Raw genomic sequence first — 20,780 nt, 5'->3', positions numbered from 1 at the left:
TCGATCTGCTCGTCAGTTGGATAGTCATTTAATCTGTCACTTAGTAGTTCAATCAGTTGATGAATGAATAATTGAATAGGTAAATAATTTAATCAGGAAGTCCATCAGTCAATTATTACATTAAGGAATGATATCTGTTTATAACCAGGTGTTCAGAGGTCATCCCTGCCCATCATCTCGCCAGGGTTTATAAATGACTGTTTAAACATTGGTCGTACTAAATTATGATGTAAATCCATTTGCTGTAAGTCCAAGTTTGTCAGTGCCCAGGCAAGCAAGTAATGGTGCTCATCTCCATTGGTGTCTCTCGGCCAGTGGTAGAAATTCCACATTCCGATAGCTGGGGTCAGTCTATCCGCAGGACAAACCACCGTTGAACTGCCCCGCAATAAGGACACTAATTTGATCTGTCCCTTGAGTGATGAGCTGGGTTGCAATCCGATTTTTGTATCGATTCCTCTACGAATGATTATATCAGTTCGATTACCCGACTAGTGGGATTATACCAACATCACCCATTCCCGCGCGTGCCGCTGGACTGGAGGTGATGGCCGGGCTTGGTGACGTCATTGGCCGTGTCATGCCGGGTGCGGCTTTGTCGGAGGTGTGCTGCCTTCACGAGGCAGGATGTTAAAAAAAAACTAAACTATTTTTATTTGATCAGGTAAGGTCCATTGAGCTATATAGCTCGTTTTCAGAAACCACCTGGCCACAGATGATAGATCAGCAAAGTGGCTCATCATGTGGAAATTTATAGCATCCTAATACTCTAAATTTTGGGGGTTTATAGCAGCCAAATACTCAAAGATGTTGGGAGTGGCCATCACGCTTCCTTCGGCCTGAGTAAGCAATCACGCAAAATGTTTTATCAGTTACACTTTAATTCGATTGAGCTGCTAAGTGACTAATTGCTCACTGTTGCCGGTTGTCCGTCTGTGTGCTGCTGCTGCCTGTAGGAGTCGACAAACCTGTACGGTGCCCATCCAGTCTACCTGGCCCTGGAGGCCGGTGGAGCGGCACACGGAGTCTTCCTGCTCAACAGCAACGCCATGGGTGAGAGGCCATCCTGGGGAGAATGCATGGTGGCAGTGGTGGTGGCGGTGCTGGCGGTGGTGGCGATGGTGGTGATGATGGTAGTGGTGATCTTGACGATGGTGGTAGTGTTGGAGCGGAGCGCCGGTCGGCTAAAACACAGCAAGTTGGCACAGTAGGGGGCACAGGCGGTGCATCGACCAGTCATCTCAGCCAACTCATGGCACTTGGGTCTTACCCATCATCTCCTGACAGCAGGCGTTCAACACTTCACGTGGCCTTAAAGTGCACATAGTCTGGCACAAGCACCGTGACGACATCACAGCCACTTAGTGGCGAATGCCGGTTTTGTTGTTGCTGTTATTGATGGTGAGGATTGAAAACTAATTTCTTTAAAACTGCATGCACGCGGGCGCGGTCACGCGCTTCTATGGCCATCTGGAACGCTCTTCAGATATTAGAAAGCCACTGGAGCTATGCCCTTTTAAATCACTTCGATTGAAAGCTTATTTCTTTAGAACTGTTTTTTGTATATAATTTGTTGTCCTATCCCCGCTTCTCCGATTAGCACGGTTGGCTACGTACGGTGCAAAAAAATTTCAACATACATACAACAGCACTATTAAGGCTATATGGGGGATCTTTATCTTTTGTCTTTGTTCGTAGTAAAAGTGGTTTGGTGGGTCATGGTGGTGGTGGTTGTGTTAATAATTATAGTAATGGTGGTGGTGATGATGCAGAAGGTGGTTGTGGCTGTGATAGCGATGATGATGATGATGATCGTTGTGATGTTTTTGATGGTAATAGAGGCGGCGGTGGTAGTGGTTGAGTTTGTGGTGCTAATAGCGGTGAGGATGCTGTTGGTAAGGATGGTGAGGTGGCAGCGATTGGTGATAGCGCTGTTGACGATAGCCACAACCCCTTGCGTCAGTTGTGGCGGCCGTGGCGATATCGGTGATGACACAGGTGATGTTGCCGCCGGGTCACGTAGCCCGCATGCCCAGCCACCGCATGCTCGAACAGCTTTTGTTCGGCCGGATAGAGGTTGCTAAATGAGCACGCCATGGGCTAGAGGAGAGATGGAGTAATGTCGTACAAGAGGATACAGATCTTGGTGGACTTGCCGATGACCGGTACCAGCGGTGTCAATATCGGCCTCTATGAAGGAGGCTCGTGAAGGACGCTGCTACTGGGCAGTTGTAGGCATTCGCCCTTCAGCAACAACGGAGGGCGGAGGAGCGACGCTCGCAACAACGACCGGGGCGCCGGGTGGCTAAAATGCAGCAGGTTGGCACAGTAGGGGAGCACAGCTGATGCATCTGCCAATCATCTCAGTCAACCCTTGGCACCTGGGTCTGTCTCGACACTTCACATGGCCTCAAGGTGCACCTGCCTTGGTACAGGCGCCATGGTGACGTCACCGCCACTTGGTGACGAATGGCGGCTGCCGTTATTTTTGTTGACGTCGCCGCCGTGTAGATGTGGTGCTGCAGCCGGCGCCGGCCGTGACGTGGCGGACGATCGGAGGGATCCTCGACCTCTACGTGTTGCTCGGCCCCACCCCCGACGCCGTCGTACAGCAGTACACCGAGGTCGTAGGTCAGCAGCGCGTGCACTCACTCGCAAAGTCACGATTCAAAGACAACGGTCCCCCCTCCCCTACCCCGTGTAGCCCGCGCAAGACTGTGGCGGTCAAACCGTTCAGGCCGCGCAACAAGCCCCTCGTGCGCTGGTGGACGGCCTGTTAAGGCTATAGGGGGATATTTGTCTTGGGTTTCGTGCGTACGTGTGCGTGTGAACACGCATGAGCGTGCGTGTGTCTCTGTGTGTGCGTACATTTTGTACACGCAAGCGTGTATGCGTGAGCGTCCGTGCCTGTGCGAGTATCTGGTGTTGTGTGTAAACATCCTCACGAGGGAGACAAAGGCGGCCGGGCGTGGTGCTGGCCGACCACCTCCTCGTGTGCCGTGCCGGCCTTCACAGGTGCTACTCACTAACAGCACTTGACCCCATGTGACACGGTATATACATTCCTAAGAAGTGCCACGTGAAGCGAAAAATACGGGAAGCGAAAACAATTTCCCCACTAATAATGTAATGATAAAGTTTGGCGAGATGCGATGTATGCACACACGCAGAAATATGGCGGGACAAATAACTGAGAGTACGCCGCCGCATTTAATGTATTTTTCCGCGTTCTGTATCACTGTACCACTAGGCCTCGGCTCAAGAAAGTGGCCTGTCATCGACCGCTGAGCAACCACGTTATAACGGGGCCCGTTCGGCGTTATAACAGGACGCACATTCCGAACGGAAGAACCGCGTTGTAGCGAAAACCCGTTATAGTATAAACACCGCACGCTAAGTGAGGGCTCGCCGTATGGGGGATCTTTGTCTGTGCTTGCTTGCGTGCGTGCGCGTGCCTGCAGGGCGACCGGCCTTGCCCCCGTACTGGGCCCTGGGTTTCCACCTCTGCCGCTGGGGCTACAACAGCAGCGACGGCACCATGAGCACCGTGCGCGCCATGAGGGCGGCAGGGATCCCGCAGGTCGGGCCGCCACCCTTCCCTCTGCCTCCCTCGCCTTCCTCTCCCCTCTATCGTCCCTCTCGCACCACGCACCCCCCTGCCCCCACCTCCTCCAGCAAGGTGCCATTGCCAGTTGATTCTCGAACTGAACCAACCGATTGTTAAAATGAACCGTGAGCCCGAATCGTCGCGAGCGGGTTCGTGCGTGTGGGGTTCACGACGGAAGCGCAAATCGTCACAGCTCTGCCACAGTGCCGGATTTAGGTAGTGCGGGGCCTGTAGAATATGTTATAAAGGGGCCCTAAATAAAAAAAAACATGAATTAAAAAAAACACATTTTTAACTTGCATAGTAAAGTAATTGTATTGCTATACAGCCAGGTAATATGACAGATCGCTAATCTTAATCACCCAGTCGTTCATAGTACTATAGTATAGTACTATAGTAATAGAGCAAGTGCAGAATCACTGAACCTGAATTGATAGCTTGAAAGGATTTAGCGCGGGGAACCTTCAAAGTTGCGGGGGCCGTAGCATTTGCTACTTGTGGTACTAGGATAATCCGGCACTGCTCTGCCATCCACTGAATAAGAAGATTCTCCTCTGCTGCCCCGACAGTCTGGAGCTGCCGACCCCCAGCCACCCATGCTGTCGACTCTAAACTTCATCGCTTTCCAACTGAGGTTGAAAGTGTTGATCGTAACTGGAGCCACTTGATTGGATAGCTTTGCATTAAGGATTTTCTTTATAGCTGATATTAAACTAAAACTATTATTTTTCCAGGTAAGGCTATATAGCTCTTTTTCAGAAGCGACCTGACCACAAATGATAGCTCAGCAAAGTGGCTTATCATGTGGAAGTTTATTGCAGCTAAATACTCTAAACGTATGTTTCTAAATGTGGAGGGAAAAACCGGAGGACTACGGTGAGAACATGCAAACTCCAAATATACACTTGTCGGGGTCGGAATCTAACCGACGACCTGCTATATACCAAGCGAGGTAGTTAACATCTCGCCACCTTGGCGCCCCTTAAAGAGATCTCTTGATGGGCCGCATGTGGCTGTGGAGCCACAAGTTGCTGATCCCTGCACGATCATCATCATTATTTTGTATTCAAGGCTCAGAAGGCCTTGTATAGATCCAGAGGGGACATTGTTGTTGTTATCGTTATTGTACGGGTCACGTGGTGTTGTTGCAGGATGCACAGTGGAACGATATCGAGTACATGCACAAGCGGCTCGTGTTCACGTACGACACGAAGGCCTTCGCGAGCCTCCCGGCCATGGTGCAAGACCTGCACGCGCACGGCCAGAAATACGTTGTCATCTTGGTATGTGTGGGTGCACGCGCGTGTGCGCATGATATGCACGAACGCACACGCGTGCACACGTATGTGTTCGAGCTTGCACCATGAGAAATCCGGAGACATGGGGATCCGGGATCAAGAAACCCCTGGGCTGGATTAGAGGTGGACATACACAAACAAAGATCCCCCCCATAGCCTTAGCAGACTTTTTTGGGCAAGGCCGGCACGGCACATAGCGGGTGGGTGGCCAACACTGCGCCTGACCGCCTTTGTCTCCCCAATGGCGATGTTTACACACCGCAGCGGGTACTCATTTGAGGCTGAGTCGACCTCAGGGAGGATGCCCAGGGGATTGTTGATACCCGGGTCGGAGACGCTGAGCAGCGTCTCCAGTGCAGCAGCTGCAGGGTCTGCGGGAAGGATCGACGGCGTTGGATGTGCGGTGCGGCGGTGGCATCGGGGGGCTCTGGCCACGGCGACGTCTCGATGCGTACGCACGTCGCGTGTGTACGTACATATGTATGCTGAACTTCTTTCTCGCCACTGTATGTAGCCAACCGTGCAAATCGGAGGTGTGGGGGAAGGACAACAAACCAAACATAAAAATCAGCTCTAAAGAAATGAGATTGCCATCTAAATTATTTAAAAGTGCGTAGCTCCAGCGGCTCCCAAATATCAGAAGGAAGAGCGTTCCAGACGGCCGCAGAAGCGCACCTGAAAGTGTACGCCCGCGTGCACGCAGGACCCAGGGGTGAGCAGCTCCCAGCCGCGTGGCACGTACCCAACGTTCGACGCCGCGCTCGCGCGCGGCCTCTTCATCAACAACACCGACGGCACGGCTCCTCTCATTGGAAAGGTGCTTACGTGCGTGCGTGCGGGGAGGTGTGCGTGCGTGTGTGTGTGTGGGGAGGTGTGCGTGCGTGTGTGTGGGGACGTGTGCATGCGTGTGTGTGTGTGGGGAGGAGTGCGTGCATGGAGGTGCTTGTGCGTGCATGTAGGGAGGTGTGCGTGCGTGTGTGTGTGTGGAGAGGTGTGCGTGCGTGCGGGGAGGTGTGCGTGCGGGGAGGATTGCGTGCATAGAGGTGCGCGTGCGTGCATGTGGGGAGGATGTGCATGCAAGTGTGTGTGTGGAGAGGTGTGCGTGCAGGGAGGAATGCGTGCATGGAGGTGCGCATGCGTGCGTGCGTGGAGGCGCGCGTGCAGGGAGGTGTGGGCTGGGCAGGTGTGGGGAAATGTGAACGGGAGCTGTGACGGGGGGGGGGGGCAGAAAAGTGGTATTAAGGCGTTGTGTAATCGGTGTGTGTCTGCTGTGTGTCGGTGTGTCTCTGGTGTATCAGCGTGTGTATCAGTGTCTATTGGCATGTGTATTAACGTGTGTCTGCTGTGTACGAGTGTGTGTCTGCCTTGTATTGTTGTGTATCAATGTGTCTTTTTGAGTAACAGTTTACATCAGTGTGTCAGTGTGTGTATCAATGTGTTTGTGTGTGTATCAATGAATATCAGAGACTGTGTCTCCGCATGTACCAATGTTTATCTGAGTGTGTGTATGAATTTGTATCGGTGTGTATCAGTGCGTATCTTGAGTGTGTGTCTCTGCGTGTAGCAATGTATATCGGAATGTATATCAGTGTGCATCTGAGTGTGTATCGTTCTGCATCCGTGTGTGTCCCGTTGTGTTTCAGGTGTGGCCGGGTGAGACGGCGTTCCCGGACTTTACGAACCGTGCGACGCATCGCTGGTGGTTGGAGAACCTCAAGTCCCTGCACGACCTCGTGCCCTTCGACGGGCTGTGGATTGTACGTGCGCGCTTATCCCTCCCCCTGGTCCACTCAGCCGTAACACTCAATCGCAGTGCCTTGCCGACTCGTATGAGCAATGCGGAAGCACGCGTTTCCATCGGCGTTCGAAAGCCAGCCGTGGATATTCCAAATTTCTATGCTGGGGGCCAATCTTATCGACCGATGACTCATTAGCCATCGATTAACCATTCAATTAAACAGTAATTATTATCTGTCAATACAAATTCAAATCAATCTCCCATAAGAAGTACAGTAAGTCCTCTTTTAACACGGTAGATATATTCCTGAAAAGTGCAGCGTTAAGAGAAAACTATTTCCCCATAAATAATTTAATGATAAAGTTTGCCAATATACGATGCGCTACTACGTGCACACACATGGTGGAACAAATAAATGAGCGTATGCCACCTCGTCACTGTATCACTCTCTCCCCTTTGGGGGGGGGTGGCACGTGCCCCCCCCCAATGATCCGATCGAAATCCCTAATTTCGATTGTATCATTGGGGTTTATTAGTAATAAATCGGCATTTTGCGACCCCTACTGCCACTGTGTAGCATATTATGATGTGCCAGGGACTCTATGAGATGATAGGACAATAGTCTGAGTCCATAATTGGCAATAAGTAACGGCAAAGCAGTTATAAGTGACTCACAGGATTGTGCGCAGTTGCGTAAACAGTCCACGACTTCCCTGAAGGCATCAACACCTTCAGCGAGCGCGATGCCGATCACACAACACGGTTCGAATTCGACCCTCGATCGATGGCTGCGCCGCACACGCGTCGAATAAAAAGCAAGGGACAAGTCCTTACTAACTAACAACTTCTATCATTTTTAATTGCTGGAGGGGTTGCCCCCCCCCCCCCCCCACCTGAAAATCCTGGCTCCGCCATTGTTCCCATCGCCCCTCGCCCCATCGCCGCTCTCCCCTCCTCGCGCAGGACATGAATGAGCCATCTAACTTTGTGGACGGCTCGCTGGACGGGTGTCCCAATAACGAGCTGGAGAACCCTCCCTACACTCCTGGTACGCACGCACACACCTACACACGTACACACATACACACACACACCTACACACCTACACACGTACACGCACTCACACCTACACACGTACACACACACACACCTACACACGTACACACCCACACACCTACACACACACACACCTACACACGCACACACACCTACACACGCACACACCTACACACACACACACCTACACACACACACCTACACACACCTACACACGCACACACACCTACACACACACACCTACACACGTACACACCCACATACCTACACACGTACACACACAAACATCCCCTGTATAGCCTTAAAAGTATTTTGGGGCAAGTGCTGTTAGCGAGTAGCACCTATGAAGGCCTGCACGGCACACGAGGGGGTGGGTGGCCAGCGCCATGCCCGACCGCCTTTGTCTCTCCAGTGCCAATGTTTACACACCACACCAGGTACTCATTTGAGGCTGAATCGACCTCAGGGCAGAGGCCCAGGACCGGTTCACTGGTGTTGGTGGCCGTGAGCGGGAATCAAACTCGGGTCGCCGGGTTCATAGTGCAGTGCTACACTACCACTCCCCACAGACAATAGCGCACACGCACACATGCTCATAGACGTCGGCTATCGTACGCCATGCTGGATTCCAGACGCACTCGCTCATTGCCCCGGTAGCCTACGTAGGCTACAGATGAGATCGTCTTCCATCTCAATATATCGAAAAACAATATACACAAAACAGTGTGTGTGTGTCGGTATATCTATCTGTGTTTCAGCCGTGCATGGAGACTCTCTGAAGGCAAAGACGATCTGCGCGTCTGCGCGGCAGTCCATCTCCTCCCACTACAACCTGCACAACCTATACGGGCTGACCGAGGCCATGGTCTCCTACAGGTAGCTCACCTGCACTCACCTGGGCAGCCGGGATCACCTGGCCCTCTCGGTGTCCGACTGCATTACAAGCTCCCGCTCATTACACACAAGAGTGTTTGCCACAAATGAACCACAATACCTTGCTGATCTTCATCATTGGACCTCCTTTGCCAGTACCGAAATATAATAATAGGGTTTTCCCCCTTTTTTGGTACTGGCAAAGGAGATCCAATGATGTAGATGCTTACCCCGAGCCCTCATTACTTTGATAGTGCATTGTCTTTGAGCTGTACGCCTTTTGGCGTCATCTGGTCTAGCACCAATTGAGACGAGGCTCTAAAGAAAGCCGTCCCTTGGTGTGTACCGATCAGTTTCAAGGACAATGCATATATTATCAGAGTGTGTTTTTTGTTCGCATTTTGACTGAAAGTATTGTGGTTAATGCAGTAACATGAATCCTCGTAAAAAAGGTTTCAGTTTTGTTGCCAGAAAAAAGGGGGAAAAACCTTATTATTACTTTCTGATCTCGTCAAGGAGCATAAACCATCGCGCAGTACTCAGGTTACCCTTGCAGCGGCTTTTGGCTAACCATCGAACAAAGACAGTCACCACGTCGCGCACTTTCAGATGCACCTCTGCGGCCGTTTGGAACGCTCTTCCTTCCGATATTAGGAAGCCACTGGGGCTATGCACTTTTTCAGTCTAAATTGAAAACTCATTCCTTTAGAACTGCTTTTTGTGTTTAGTTTGTTGTCCTTCCCCCGTACCTCCGATTAGCACGGTTGGCTACGTACGGTGCGCGAAAGAAGTTCAACGTACATACAGACTCGCTCGTCCACCCTCTGCTCGGCCCGCACTGCCCGCAGCCGAAGGCTTGAAGGGTCGACTCGCTCCTCAAAGCCAAACGAGCACAGAGGGCGGTGCTCATCTCCTGCTTACAGCACCGCAGAGCCAGTGGTGAAAATTCCACATTGCTGTGGCGGGCAGCACGTCTATTCACGAGCGACGCTCGTGGTTACCGGTGCCGGTGGCTCTCGGTTAACGTGCGGTTGTTGATTTTGTGTGCGACGGGGAGTGCGATGGTGGAGCTCAGGGGCAGGAGGCCGCTGATCATCTCCCGCTCCACCTTCCCGAGTCACGGCCACTATGCTGGTCACTGGCTCGGTGACAACCGCAGCACGTGGAAGGACCTGGCCTGCTCGATAGCCGGTAGGGCCCACGCGCACGCACACACGCACACAAAGATCCCCCGTGTAGCCTTAACATACTGTTGGGGCAAGTGCTGTTGAGCGAGCAGCACCCATGAAGGCCGGCACGGCGCGCAATGCGCTCCGAACCCGGCGACGCGGGTTCAATTCCTGCTCATGGCCAACACCGGTGACGATGATCTGAAACGGCCCTGGGCCTCCCCTAGGTGCTCGCTAACAGCACTTGCCCCAGCAGTCTGTTAAGGTTATACGGGGGACGTTTGCCTTTGTGTGTACGTGCGTACATCTCCTCGTCAGAATCAGAATCGGAATATTTATTGCTACTGGTGGAATCCAAAGAAATACAAAGCTTTTTTTTCACAGATGTCCAGTCGGGGCGGGTAAGAACGGTTACAGTCAACGCATGGCACTTGGGCCTGTCCCGTGACCTCCTGCCAGCGGGCGAGCCTTCGATACTTCACGTGGCCTCAAATTGCACCTAGCCTGGTGCACGAGCCCCGTGGTGACGTCACCGCCGCTTAGTGGCGAATGGCGGCTGCTGCTGGTGCTGCTGTTGCACCCCTCCCCTCTTCCCAGGCGTCCTGAACTTCAACCTCTTCGGCGTGCCGCTGGTCGGAGCCGACATCTGTGGCTTTAATGGCGACACCAACGAGGAGCTGTGCGTGCGGTGGATGCAGCTCGGAGCCTTCTACCCATTCTCCCGCAACCACAACACCATCGGCGCCGCCGTGAGACTCGCACACCAAAGACAAAGATTCCCCGTATAGCCTTCGACTTACTCTTGGGGAAAGTGCTGTTTTGTTTCTTCGTACGCGTGTGTGCTTCAGCGCACGCGTGTACGCACCTGTGTACGCATGCGTGTGTGTGCGGGCGTTGTGTGTGTGTGCACACCTGTGTACCTGCTGTGTGTGTGTGTGCGCACCTTTGTACTTATGGATGTTTTGTATGTGTGTGTGTGCGCACCTGTGTACTAATGCATGTGTGTGTGCATTTATGTCTTTGTTGCGTGCACGCGCGTGTGTGCGTTACGTGTGTATACATTTTGTGCGTGTGTGTGTTACGTGTGTATACATTGTGTGTGTGTTTGTGCGTTACGTGTGTATACATTGTGTGTGTGTGTGTGTGCATTACGTGTGTATACATTGTGTGTGTGTGTGCGTTACGTGTGTATACATTGTGTGCATGTGTGTGTGTGCGTTGCGTGTGTATACATTGTGTGCATGTGTGTGTGTGCGTTACGTGTGTATACATTTTGTGTGTGTGTGTGCGTTACGTGTGTATACATTTTGTGTGTGTGTGTGCGTTACGTGTGTATACATTTTGTGTGTGTGCGTTAAACGTGTGTATACATTTTGTGTGTGTGTGTGCGTTACGTGTGTATATATTGTGTGTGTGTGTGCGTTACGTGTGTATACATTGTGTGTGTGTGCGTAGCGTGTGTGTGTGCGTGTGTATACATTGTGTGTGTGTGTGTGTGCGTTACGTGTGTATACTGTGTGTGTGCGTTGCGTGCGTGTGTATACATTGTGTGTGTGTGTGCGTTACGTGTGTATACTGTGTGTGTGTGCGTTGCGTGTGTGTGTGTTGCGTGTGTAGCCCCAGGACCCCACGGTGTTCTCGGCCGCTGCTCAGGCTGCGATGCGGCGCGCGCTACTCACGCGCTACTCGCTGCTGCCGCTGCTTTACTCGCTCTTCATGGGCGCTCACCAGAGCGGAAGCACCGTGGCACGGCCTCTCTTCTTCGAGTGAGACGGGGTCCCTGGGCCTCCCTCCCCCTCCCTCCCATCACCCCCTTCTCTCCTCACTCCTCCCTCCTTACCTACCTGCCTCACGTCCTCCCTCACAGCTTCACTCCTCTGATTAGCACGGTTGGCTATGTACGGTGCGAAAGAAGTTCAACGCTCCCAATTACTCTCTCATATTCTCAACTCACTACTTACTCACTCCCTCCTTACTCCCTTATTCCCCATTTTCCTCCCTCACTCCGTCTCACCATCCACCATCCTTCCACCCTTAATGATACATTTAGTTTTACGCAATTCTAAACAAACAAAAACCTTTATCATGACCCTTGTCCACATCCTCCCGTCTCACTCACTGCTTCCCTCCTCATTACCTCTCTCTCGCTCCCATCCCTCTCGCTTCTCTTCCCATGTCCAAATTTCCTCTCTCCATGTCTCTCCCTCCCTCCCTGCCTCCCTGCTCCCCTACCTCTCCTCTTCCACTCATTTGTTCACTTTAGTGTTCGTGTCCTTTCCTAACAGGAGCATTTGACTTGGAAAGAATGTATCACGTGACAACGACGAGTGTTTTATTTTAATCCGGTGTCGGGATGAGATGGGTTCTGTGTGGGGTGAGACCGACGGCTCCTCCCTGTCGGCTGAGATGACCGTGCTGTTCGGGTTGAGGTGGGTTGACCGGCGCTCTGCATCGGACGATACGAGCGTCTCCCGTGTCGGGATGGGTCATCATTTACAGACTCCACAAACCGCACTCCAACAGCAGAACCAAACTGGGACGCCGACTCGTTTACACAAAACGCTCGTCGATCGAGACACTGGATGCCGAAACCGGTCCAGAGTTTTGCTTTTCGTTCAACCATCGCTGCTGAAATTATGCGCTCATGGGAGTCTGCCGGGCCTATGCGTGAAACAATATACGTGGAGGGACGCTTGTATGCGAAGGAGACACTGTCTGCTGATCTAGTTCCTTCATGCAAAGCCAACGTCAGCCAACGACTCGTCACGATCAGCGTTGCTCACGTAGCTCGCACGCGCGTGTGCGCTCAGGTTTCCGCACGACGAGCAGGCGTACGCCATCGACCGGCAGCTGCTGTGGGGGCCGGCGCTCCTTGTCTCGCCGGCGCTGGAGGAAGGCGCGCGGTCCGTGCAGGCCTACCTTCCGCCCGGCACGTGGTACGACTTCTACACGGTATGCTGCACCGCCGCACCGCACTACGGACACCCAGCGGTACGCTCCGGCCACATCGCCCCCGCACCCCCCCGGTGCATGCTGGGAGGTGCTCCACGTTAGGTCTGTTCTTGCCATTGGACAGTCCTAATAATCTGCGACGCAGATCCTATTAATCCTATTAATAGGTCCCAGATTTCACACGTAATTTTGAGCAAGAGCATTTAACATGGCTGCTCCCAGGTTTTGGAACCACCGCAGAACTTTTGCCTATTGGCATCTCCATTCTGTCATCTCTGTCCTCATTCAAACTAACTCTATTGAATCACTAAAGTTTAAGTGTGGATGTAATTTTACAACGTAATTTATCTTGCATAATAGAGGGTTTTTTTGGGTAAGATCACGTAAATATAAATCCACAACATGACCATTCGAGTTTACTCTGATAATGACCGGTCTACTGAACTAGTAACTAATTGGCACGTTTCGTTCACGTGACAAACCTTACTAATTGTCTGTGTCGGGTGGTGGCGGGTTTAATGACACATTTATATATTTACGCGATCTAACCCGAAAAATACCTCTTATGGATATTGGTCGCGAAAGCCTACGTGTTAAAATTGTTTATTTTATAAATATATATTTTTTAATCTTTTATTGCTTTGTGTTGTCTGCCGGCCGAATCACCCTTGACAAAGAGCTTTCTTAGCTCGACGGGCTTTACTCAGTGGGAAATACACTTCATTCATTCTGAACATCTCATTCTGATGCAAGTCGGAATTCTGTTACGCGCCTGCTCAGCAGTGGCCGGCCTGGCGTTCTGTCACTTGGCCATTATGATCTCTCCACCCGTGGCCCCAAGTTCATTTAATCGCTTTCCAACTATGGTTTAAAGCGTTTATCGTAACCGGAGCCGCTGGATTGGATAGCTTGACATGAAGGTTTTTCTTTACAGTCAATATTAAACTAAAACATTTTTTTTTTACTCGGTAAGGCCCACTGAGCTATCTATATAGCTCCTCTTTCAGAAGCGACCTGGCCACAAATGATAGCTCAGTGAAGTGGCTTATATCACGTGGAAATTTATAGTATTCTAAAAATATGTTCTAAATGTTGGTGGAATAACCGGATTTCCCGGATAAAATCCACACGACTACGGGTAAAACACGCAAACTCCAAATATGCAGGCGTCAGGGTCGGCATCGAACCCACGACCTCCTGTATACGAGAAAAGGTAGTTAACATCCGACCAAATTTGAAAACCTCCACCCAACACTGAGATTCATCATGATACAGAGGTCAGAATTCTTCAGAATTCTCACTTCCTGGATTTATATTGTGACTTGTCCTAAAGATGCTTAACGCAGTTTCAAGCGATATATTGCGCATCCGTAATTGAGCCATCGCGTATCCCTAATTGAGCTAAATGTATCTATGGGACCCCTTCTGCCGCTATCAAAATGATTATCCTTTGGCTAAATTTGGTTGTGAGAATTCTTCTTCAACTTACCGGTGAACTGAAACAATATTAATTGGCACAGTGAATCCCTTGTGCACCACGTGACAATTTAATTTGGACCAGTCTGGTGGCGGAGCTTCTTCAATCCTCCCCTCTTCTCTGTTGCCCATTCTCTTCCTCTTCCCTCCCTTCGTTCCTCCACTCCTTCCACTCCTTCCACTCGGGACGGGAAGGAGTGACCCCTAAGTACCCCTCTATCGCTGTCGCTCATTCCTCAATCCCTGTAGCACCGCCCCTGCCATCGACATAATTCCATTCTGTGTCATCGTTTTGTAAGCTACGTCATAGAGCGACTTGAGTGAAGGCGCTCTATGACGATTAAATATAATCATTCTAATATACATTAGAATGATTATATTTAATCGGATAATTACGTGGCCTAGTCCCAAACAATCGAGTGCTCATCAATGTTGGGAAGCGACACAGAAGAATCCACGCGAGTAAGTGGATTCTTCTCGAGGTTAGCGAGTTCAGTCTGGGCACCCCCCTCCCCCTCTCTCTACTTCCCCCAGGGATCGGCGATCCGGAGCAAAGGGGAGAACTTCACCCTCGACGCTCCGCTCGACAAAATCAACCTGCACCTGCGCGCCGGCTTCATCGTGCCCAAACAGGTGAGCGCGGTGGCACTTCTCCTACACCCACCCCCCCACCCCCCCCGCCACCCCTGCCCCCCCCCCGTAGGATCCCAGGGAGGTTCTCCACGCGGGCAGAGGCGGCCGCGATGAACCGAACCGCGTCTCTAATCCACTCGTCTCCCTCTCATGTCCCCTCATGGCTCCGTCGCTATCTCCCTGCGTTTCCTCGCATCTTCGCTCATCTTCCTGTGCTCTCACGCGTTCCCACATTTCCCCGCATCCCCACCCCCCCCCCCCCGGGGTCCCCGCCCACCCCCCCCCCCCACGCCACGCTCCCTTGCTCCCCTCCTGTCTGCCCTCAGGTCCCCGACACGACGAGCAACGCGAGTCGCGGGAATCCCCTGGGCATCGTGGCTGCGTTACGGCCACCGGAGTCCGGCAAGGGTGACGATGGCGGAGGGGAAGAGGAGGAGGAAGAGGAGGGGGCCCAAGGGGACCTCTTCTGGGATGACGGGGAAACCCCAGGGCCCCTGCAGAGCGGCCGATACTGGGCCCTCAAATTCAAGGCTACGCAGGTCAGGCAGGGGAGCAGCCGTTGGTGGATTGGGCGCTTGCATACCTGTGTGTACACGTGGGTGCATGTACCTATGTGTGGGGAGCGGTAGTGCAGCGCTTAACGCGCCGCGCTACGAAGCCGGCGAAGTTCGATTCGCACTCACGATGAAAATTAACGCCGGTGACGATTATCTGAACCGGTCCTGGGCCTTTCCACTAGGACGACTCGGGCCTCAAATGAGTACCTGGTGCGGTGTGTAGTAAACATCGCCGCTGGGGAGACAAAGGCGGTCGGTCGTGGTGATGGCCACCCACCCCCTCGTGTGCCGTGCCGGCCTTCATGGGTGCTTGCTAACAGCACTTGCCCCTACAGTCTGTTAAGGCTATACTGGGGATCTTTGTCTTTCTAAATGCGTGTGTAGCGGTTAGCGCGCTGCGGTACAAATCCGGACACCCGAGTCGATCGACTCGGCACTTGCCCCAAAAGTCAGCTGAGGCTATACAGGGGATCTTTCTCTTTGTAGAGCACGCTGCACTCCACCGTGCTGCATGCCGCACCCGGCACTCCACTGCCCCCGCTCGGCTCCGTCTCCGTGATGGGCGTCCCCCGGTGCCCCAACCACGTACGCCTCAACGGAGGCGACGTTTCCTTCTCCTACACCAGCAGCACGCAGGTGACGGGGGGCACGGGGGGGCGGGGGGGCACGAGGGGGGAGGGGGGCACAGGAAGGGGCAGGTGACGGGGGAAGGAGGAGGGGGGGGGGCGCATTTTAACACAAAGTTGCGGTGAATATTAATGCTCGGCCAGGGGAGGGTACAAGGGCTGTGGCGAGGTTCGGGTGAGGGCTTGTATTGTCTCGTCTCGTGTGCTCACTTTGTCCCCGTGTCCCCCAGGTGTTGTCCGTGTCGAACCTCACCGTGCCACTGTCCGAGGCCGTCACGTTGGAGTGGCAGTGAAGACACGCGCGCAAGCACATGCGCGTAACGCACAAACACGCGCACACATCCCTACACACAAATTGGTACCCGCATACACGCGCACAGACACGCGCGCACAGCACGTGCACCTACACTCGCACAGAACTGAAATTCTCTGATAGATTTTTTTTTGTCTATCGTCGTGTATGGCAAGGTGTAACGAGCAACGTTAGCGTGTTGCGCTACGAACCCGGCGACCCGAGTTCAATTCCCGCTCATGGCCAACACCACGTGACAATTATCTGAATCAGTCATGGGCCTCCCCTAGCTCGACTCGGCCTCAAATGAGTACCCGGAGCGGTATTTAAATATTGCCACTGGGGAGACAAAGGCGGCCGGGCGTGGTGCTGGCCACCCAGCCCCTCATATGCTGTTCCGGCCTTCATAGGTGCTCGATAACAGCACTTGCTCCAACAGTCTGTTAAGGCGATGCAGGGAATCTTTGTCTTTGTTATGCATACCTCAATACGCGACCTTGAACACTTCACACCCAGCCCCCACCACCCTCCATCCATACACACTTACACAGGTCTTAGAAGACGTATTAGATAACGGCACCGTGAATCACTCCACCATCACTGCATGGCTACTTTGACTATTGGAGCAAAGAGAGCGTGAGAGCAAAGAGAGCGTTGGTATCGATGCAAGCAAACTCCGGAACCGGTTTCAACGTTCACTCTCACACCAGCAGAGTCAGGCTCGCTTGAACCAATTGCTGCTGAAGTCACACACGCGCTACGTCCTGCTGGTTTTTAACGGCATCGGGTGAGCGGTAGTTAAGCGTCTACTGTGAAGCAGGCTGCGTGTAGTATGTTATGGTTGATGGTTAAAAGACACCCCGCTGGGCCGCGTCACTTTATTGCTTTCGCGATTACTCTTTAGAAAAAAAAAAGTAACGAGGTGCGATTGAGGCTCGCAAACGACATCGCTTGGCTGTAACCGTGGCTGTGTTTTGTGATCCGAGTGCATGAGCTGCTGCCTCGCCTAGCGTCGAGCAAACCTGCTGGCATCAATTCCTCAGTTAATTTATTTCGGAGTCGCGCCGTGATTTTAAAAGAGGTAGTCGCTTGCTCGTCCTTTTGACGCGTCCGTCTGTCCACCCATCCCCTCTGCCCCTCTCTCCTACCAGCCAGCCAGCCAGCGGAGCGAGCAAAACTTTTGTCTGATGTAGTAGATGATATTATGATAACGTAACCCGCGTCGTTTGCGCGGGATGCACGGCCGGGGTGGAGGGTGGCCGAGCGGGGGGGGGGGGCGGCTCAACGCTGTGGGATGCAGGTGGCATCACCATCGCGCACTTGGGCCCCGCGCAAGCCAGCCAGGCGGCCCAGGAATCCAGCCAACAAAGCCACTGGATGAAGGCCACACCCTATGCCGTGTCTCATCTAAAATGTAAAGTTATTATTTTTCGAGTAACTACTAGGACATGCATCTGGTAAGTTAGTAAGGGTAACCGGATTAACACAGGAACAATAGAGTAATTAGGATTACTTGTAAAATTGGTACTATGATTACGGCCCTGGCTGTAAATGGTAGAGGCACTGTGTAATTAGTAAGTGTGAGCATTTGTTTTTGCACTCTTAATAGAGTCCTGTCCATCACAAATGCATGCGTGTGTATTTAGCACAGAGTGGCTGCTTTATAGAACTCAATCCTGTATAGTGTGTGTATACATGTATATGATTAAACGAAAGATGTTACATTTTAAAGCTGGGAGGAAACGTTCTGTTAACAATGGACCGGCGCCGAAGATCACCCAAGTTTTTCCCCCTTTTTTTCTGGCAACAAAACTGAAACCTTTTTTTTACAAGGATTCATGTTGCTGCATTAACCACAATACCTGCAGTCACAATGCAAACAAAAAACATACTATGATAATATGATGGATTGTCCTTGAAACTGATTGGTCCACACCAAGGGACGGCTTTTGAGCCTCGACCCAATTGGTGCTCGATCAGTTTTGTTGCCAGAAAAAAGGGGAAAAACCCTATTATTATATTTTGGTACTGGCAAAGGAGGTATAATGATGTAGATGCCCTCATTACTTTGATAGTACATTGTCTTTGAGCTGTATGCCTTTTGGCGTCATCTGGTCGAGCACCAATTGGGTCAAGGCTCAAAAGCAGTCCCTTGGTGTGGACCAATTAGTTTCAAGGACAATGCATCATATTATCATAGTATGTTTTTTGTTTGAATTTTGACTGCAGGTATTGTGGTTAATGCAGCAACATGAATCCTTGTCAAAAGGTTTCAGTTTTGTTGCCAGAAAAAAGAGGGAAAACCCCCATTATCGCCCAAGTAATTGAGTAATCTTCGGCAACTTGCATCAGTGTCGTGATGTTTGGCGGTCACTGGCCAGTTGTGATTGTAATGAGAGTAAGACACCTCGGAATGTGCAACAGTTTCGCAAAAGTTTGAGCGCGATTCGGAGGTTACGGAGCCCAGCTCTTGAGTCGCTCAAAGGCTCGCTGGCCGGAATGGCTGCGTCGCCTAGGTGTTCATTCATGAAAACCACAGCAAGAACATTTGAAAACAATAATCAGGTGTGAAAACCACAGCAAGAAAATTTGAAAACAACATTTTCTTGCTGTGGTTTTCACACCTGATGATGATTGCTTGTGTTGCAGTCGAAACGTCGTGAGAATTTTATTGTTTTATATTTTGTATTATTTTATTGGTTCCCTTCTACGTGACTTTACCGAAAGAACCAAGAATATGAATCCCTGCAGTCACGAAAGCTTTAAATCTAAATTTTACTTGAGGGTCGTTTATTAATGCTCATCAGGAAGCCGTAAACCACTGATTTGGCTAGTAACTTGAGTATATTCTGGTTAGTGCCTATCATTAGAACTTATTTTTGTGTTTAGTTTGTTGTTTGTTGTCCTTCCCCACACCTCCGGTTATAATGGTTGATGATGATGACGATGATGATGAAGCTTATGATGTGGATGTTGATAGAAGCAGCTGCCTGCAGTGGCACTTGAAATGAGAAGGAATGAGGCGCTGGCCTTTCTACGTTACAGGTGTGTGTGTATGTATGTACGTGCCTGTGGCATTAACATAATTAACATGATTATAGTTACAATTGGCATCGTCTGTTGTCATGGCCACTTTTGAATGTGCTTCTTAATTGAGATTCAACAATGACTGCTGTCTAAACAAAGTGATGCGGGTGAAAAGAAACTGTTGTTTTAAATCCGATTTCCTGTATTCATTAATATAATAATGACTCATAATTATGCAATGCTGATTTTGTGGTCACGTCTTGTTGGGGACAAAATAAGCATTTAATGTTGTCATTCAAGTAAAAATCTAAAGGACTGCGTTGGTTAGTGGTAGCGGTGTACTGAGCAAACGCACCACCACCAATAAAATAACTTCCTTAAAACTGAAACATACAGCACTGGTAAGACTGACGTTTTCGTTCATGGCCCTTCAGAGCAGAGAGGGCCAACCCTAATCATAGCCCCATAGCTCTAATCATAGCCCCAATCATAGCCATAATAACCATGACCCCTCCCCCCCTGCACCTCTGAGTAGCATGGTTGGCTACGTACGGTGCGAAAGAAGTTCAACATACATAACCACAATCTCAAGCCCTCACAAAAGTCCTACTCCTAACACTTAACTCAAACTGTATCCCTAATCCTAACCATTAAATAAACATCCTAACCACAGCCCTAATCCGTAGACTCTCAACCTAACTATTGCTCTCATATTAACTATGAACCCAAACTCTAGATCTGGCCATATCCCATGTAACTATTCAGAAGCTGCAATTTTAGCCTTTACCCGAGATCTTTCCTCAGTAAACCCTCACGCCAGCCTTAACCCGAACAGGAATGCTAACTCCTAAACCTCGGCTTAATCATTGTCTTAACCGTAGCCCTAACTGGGGTAGCCTTAACAACCCCTAACCATAGTCCTCCGCCTAGATCTTTTCAGCCTTTAATCATGCCCTTTGTCCCAAACCAACGATAGCCCGAGTCATACGCTCACAACTCTCGAGCTTTACTTACCATGTATGCCAGTGTCATGATGCACTTATTATTATTTTTAAGTACCTGCAATTCACTAAGTTGGAATTCTGTTCTTGCTCACGATGGCAGCAGCAGTGTGGCACGGGGGGGCGGGGGGTTGGCTAAATGCCAATGTCGATATGCTGGCCACAACGAGAGGGTTTCAGGAGAGAGCGAGAGAGCGAGAGACAGCGAGTTCGTGTCGTTTTGCTGTTCCTCCTCCGTTGAAGGAGCGCAGACCGCGGTGTTTCACTTACAGGGTTCATAGTTTGGGTTGCATGGCCAACATTTGCACGACTGTGGATTGTCTGCACGTAGCAACATGGCGCCCCACTACCAAACTACTCTCTTCCTTGTTGATGATTTCATTACATTCATCGCGCAGTCAGCGTAGAACCATTGCACTGGGATGTGTGACCTTCTTGCGTCAGCGTTCGCATAAACTGCTTCGATTGCCGTGCA

At 51.1% G+C, this 20,780-nt stretch overlaps 1 protein-coding gene across 1 annotated transcript in view; it reads left to right on the top strand.

The window, feature by feature from the left end:
- Positions 1 to 20,780, top strand: part of LOC116956654 (alpha glucosidase) — a 30,835-nt gene extending 10,055 nt beyond the window's left edge. The window contains exons 6-21 of the mRNA XM_032978428.2: positions 957 to 1,053; positions 2,512 to 2,631; positions 3,462 to 3,580; positions 4,759 to 4,890; positions 5,609 to 5,722; positions 6,549 to 6,662; positions 7,607 to 7,691; positions 8,458 to 8,575; positions 9,630 to 9,763; positions 10,339 to 10,490; positions 11,359 to 11,507; positions 12,552 to 12,693; positions 14,704 to 14,802; positions 15,129 to 15,341; positions 15,846 to 15,995; positions 16,216 to 20,780. Of these exons, the coding sequence (XP_032834319.1) occupies positions 957 to 1,053; positions 2,512 to 2,631; positions 3,462 to 3,580; positions 4,759 to 4,890; positions 5,609 to 5,722; positions 6,549 to 6,662; positions 7,607 to 7,691; positions 8,458 to 8,575; positions 9,630 to 9,763; positions 10,339 to 10,490; positions 11,359 to 11,507; positions 12,552 to 12,693; positions 14,704 to 14,802; positions 15,129 to 15,341; positions 15,846 to 15,995; positions 16,216 to 16,278 (2,001 nt within the window). The 3' untranslated portion in view covers positions 16,279 to 20,780. The remainder of the gene's footprint in view (positions 1 to 956; positions 1,054 to 2,511; positions 2,632 to 3,461; positions 3,581 to 4,758; positions 4,891 to 5,608; positions 5,723 to 6,548; positions 6,663 to 7,606; positions 7,692 to 8,457; positions 8,576 to 9,629; positions 9,764 to 10,338; positions 10,491 to 11,358; positions 11,508 to 12,551; positions 12,694 to 14,703; positions 14,803 to 15,128; positions 15,342 to 15,845; positions 15,996 to 16,215) is intronic.

This window comes from Petromyzon marinus, chromosome 3, assembly GCF_048934315.1.
Source record: "Petromyzon marinus isolate PM22_M1 ecotype Great Lakes invasive population chromosome 3, UKy_Petmar_22M1.pri1.0, whole genome shotgun sequence".
Taxonomy (NCBI): Eukaryota; Metazoa; Chordata; class Hyperoartia; order Petromyzontiformes; family Petromyzontidae; genus Petromyzon; species Petromyzon marinus.
This window is presented reverse-complemented; position numbering and strand designations above follow the sequence as displayed.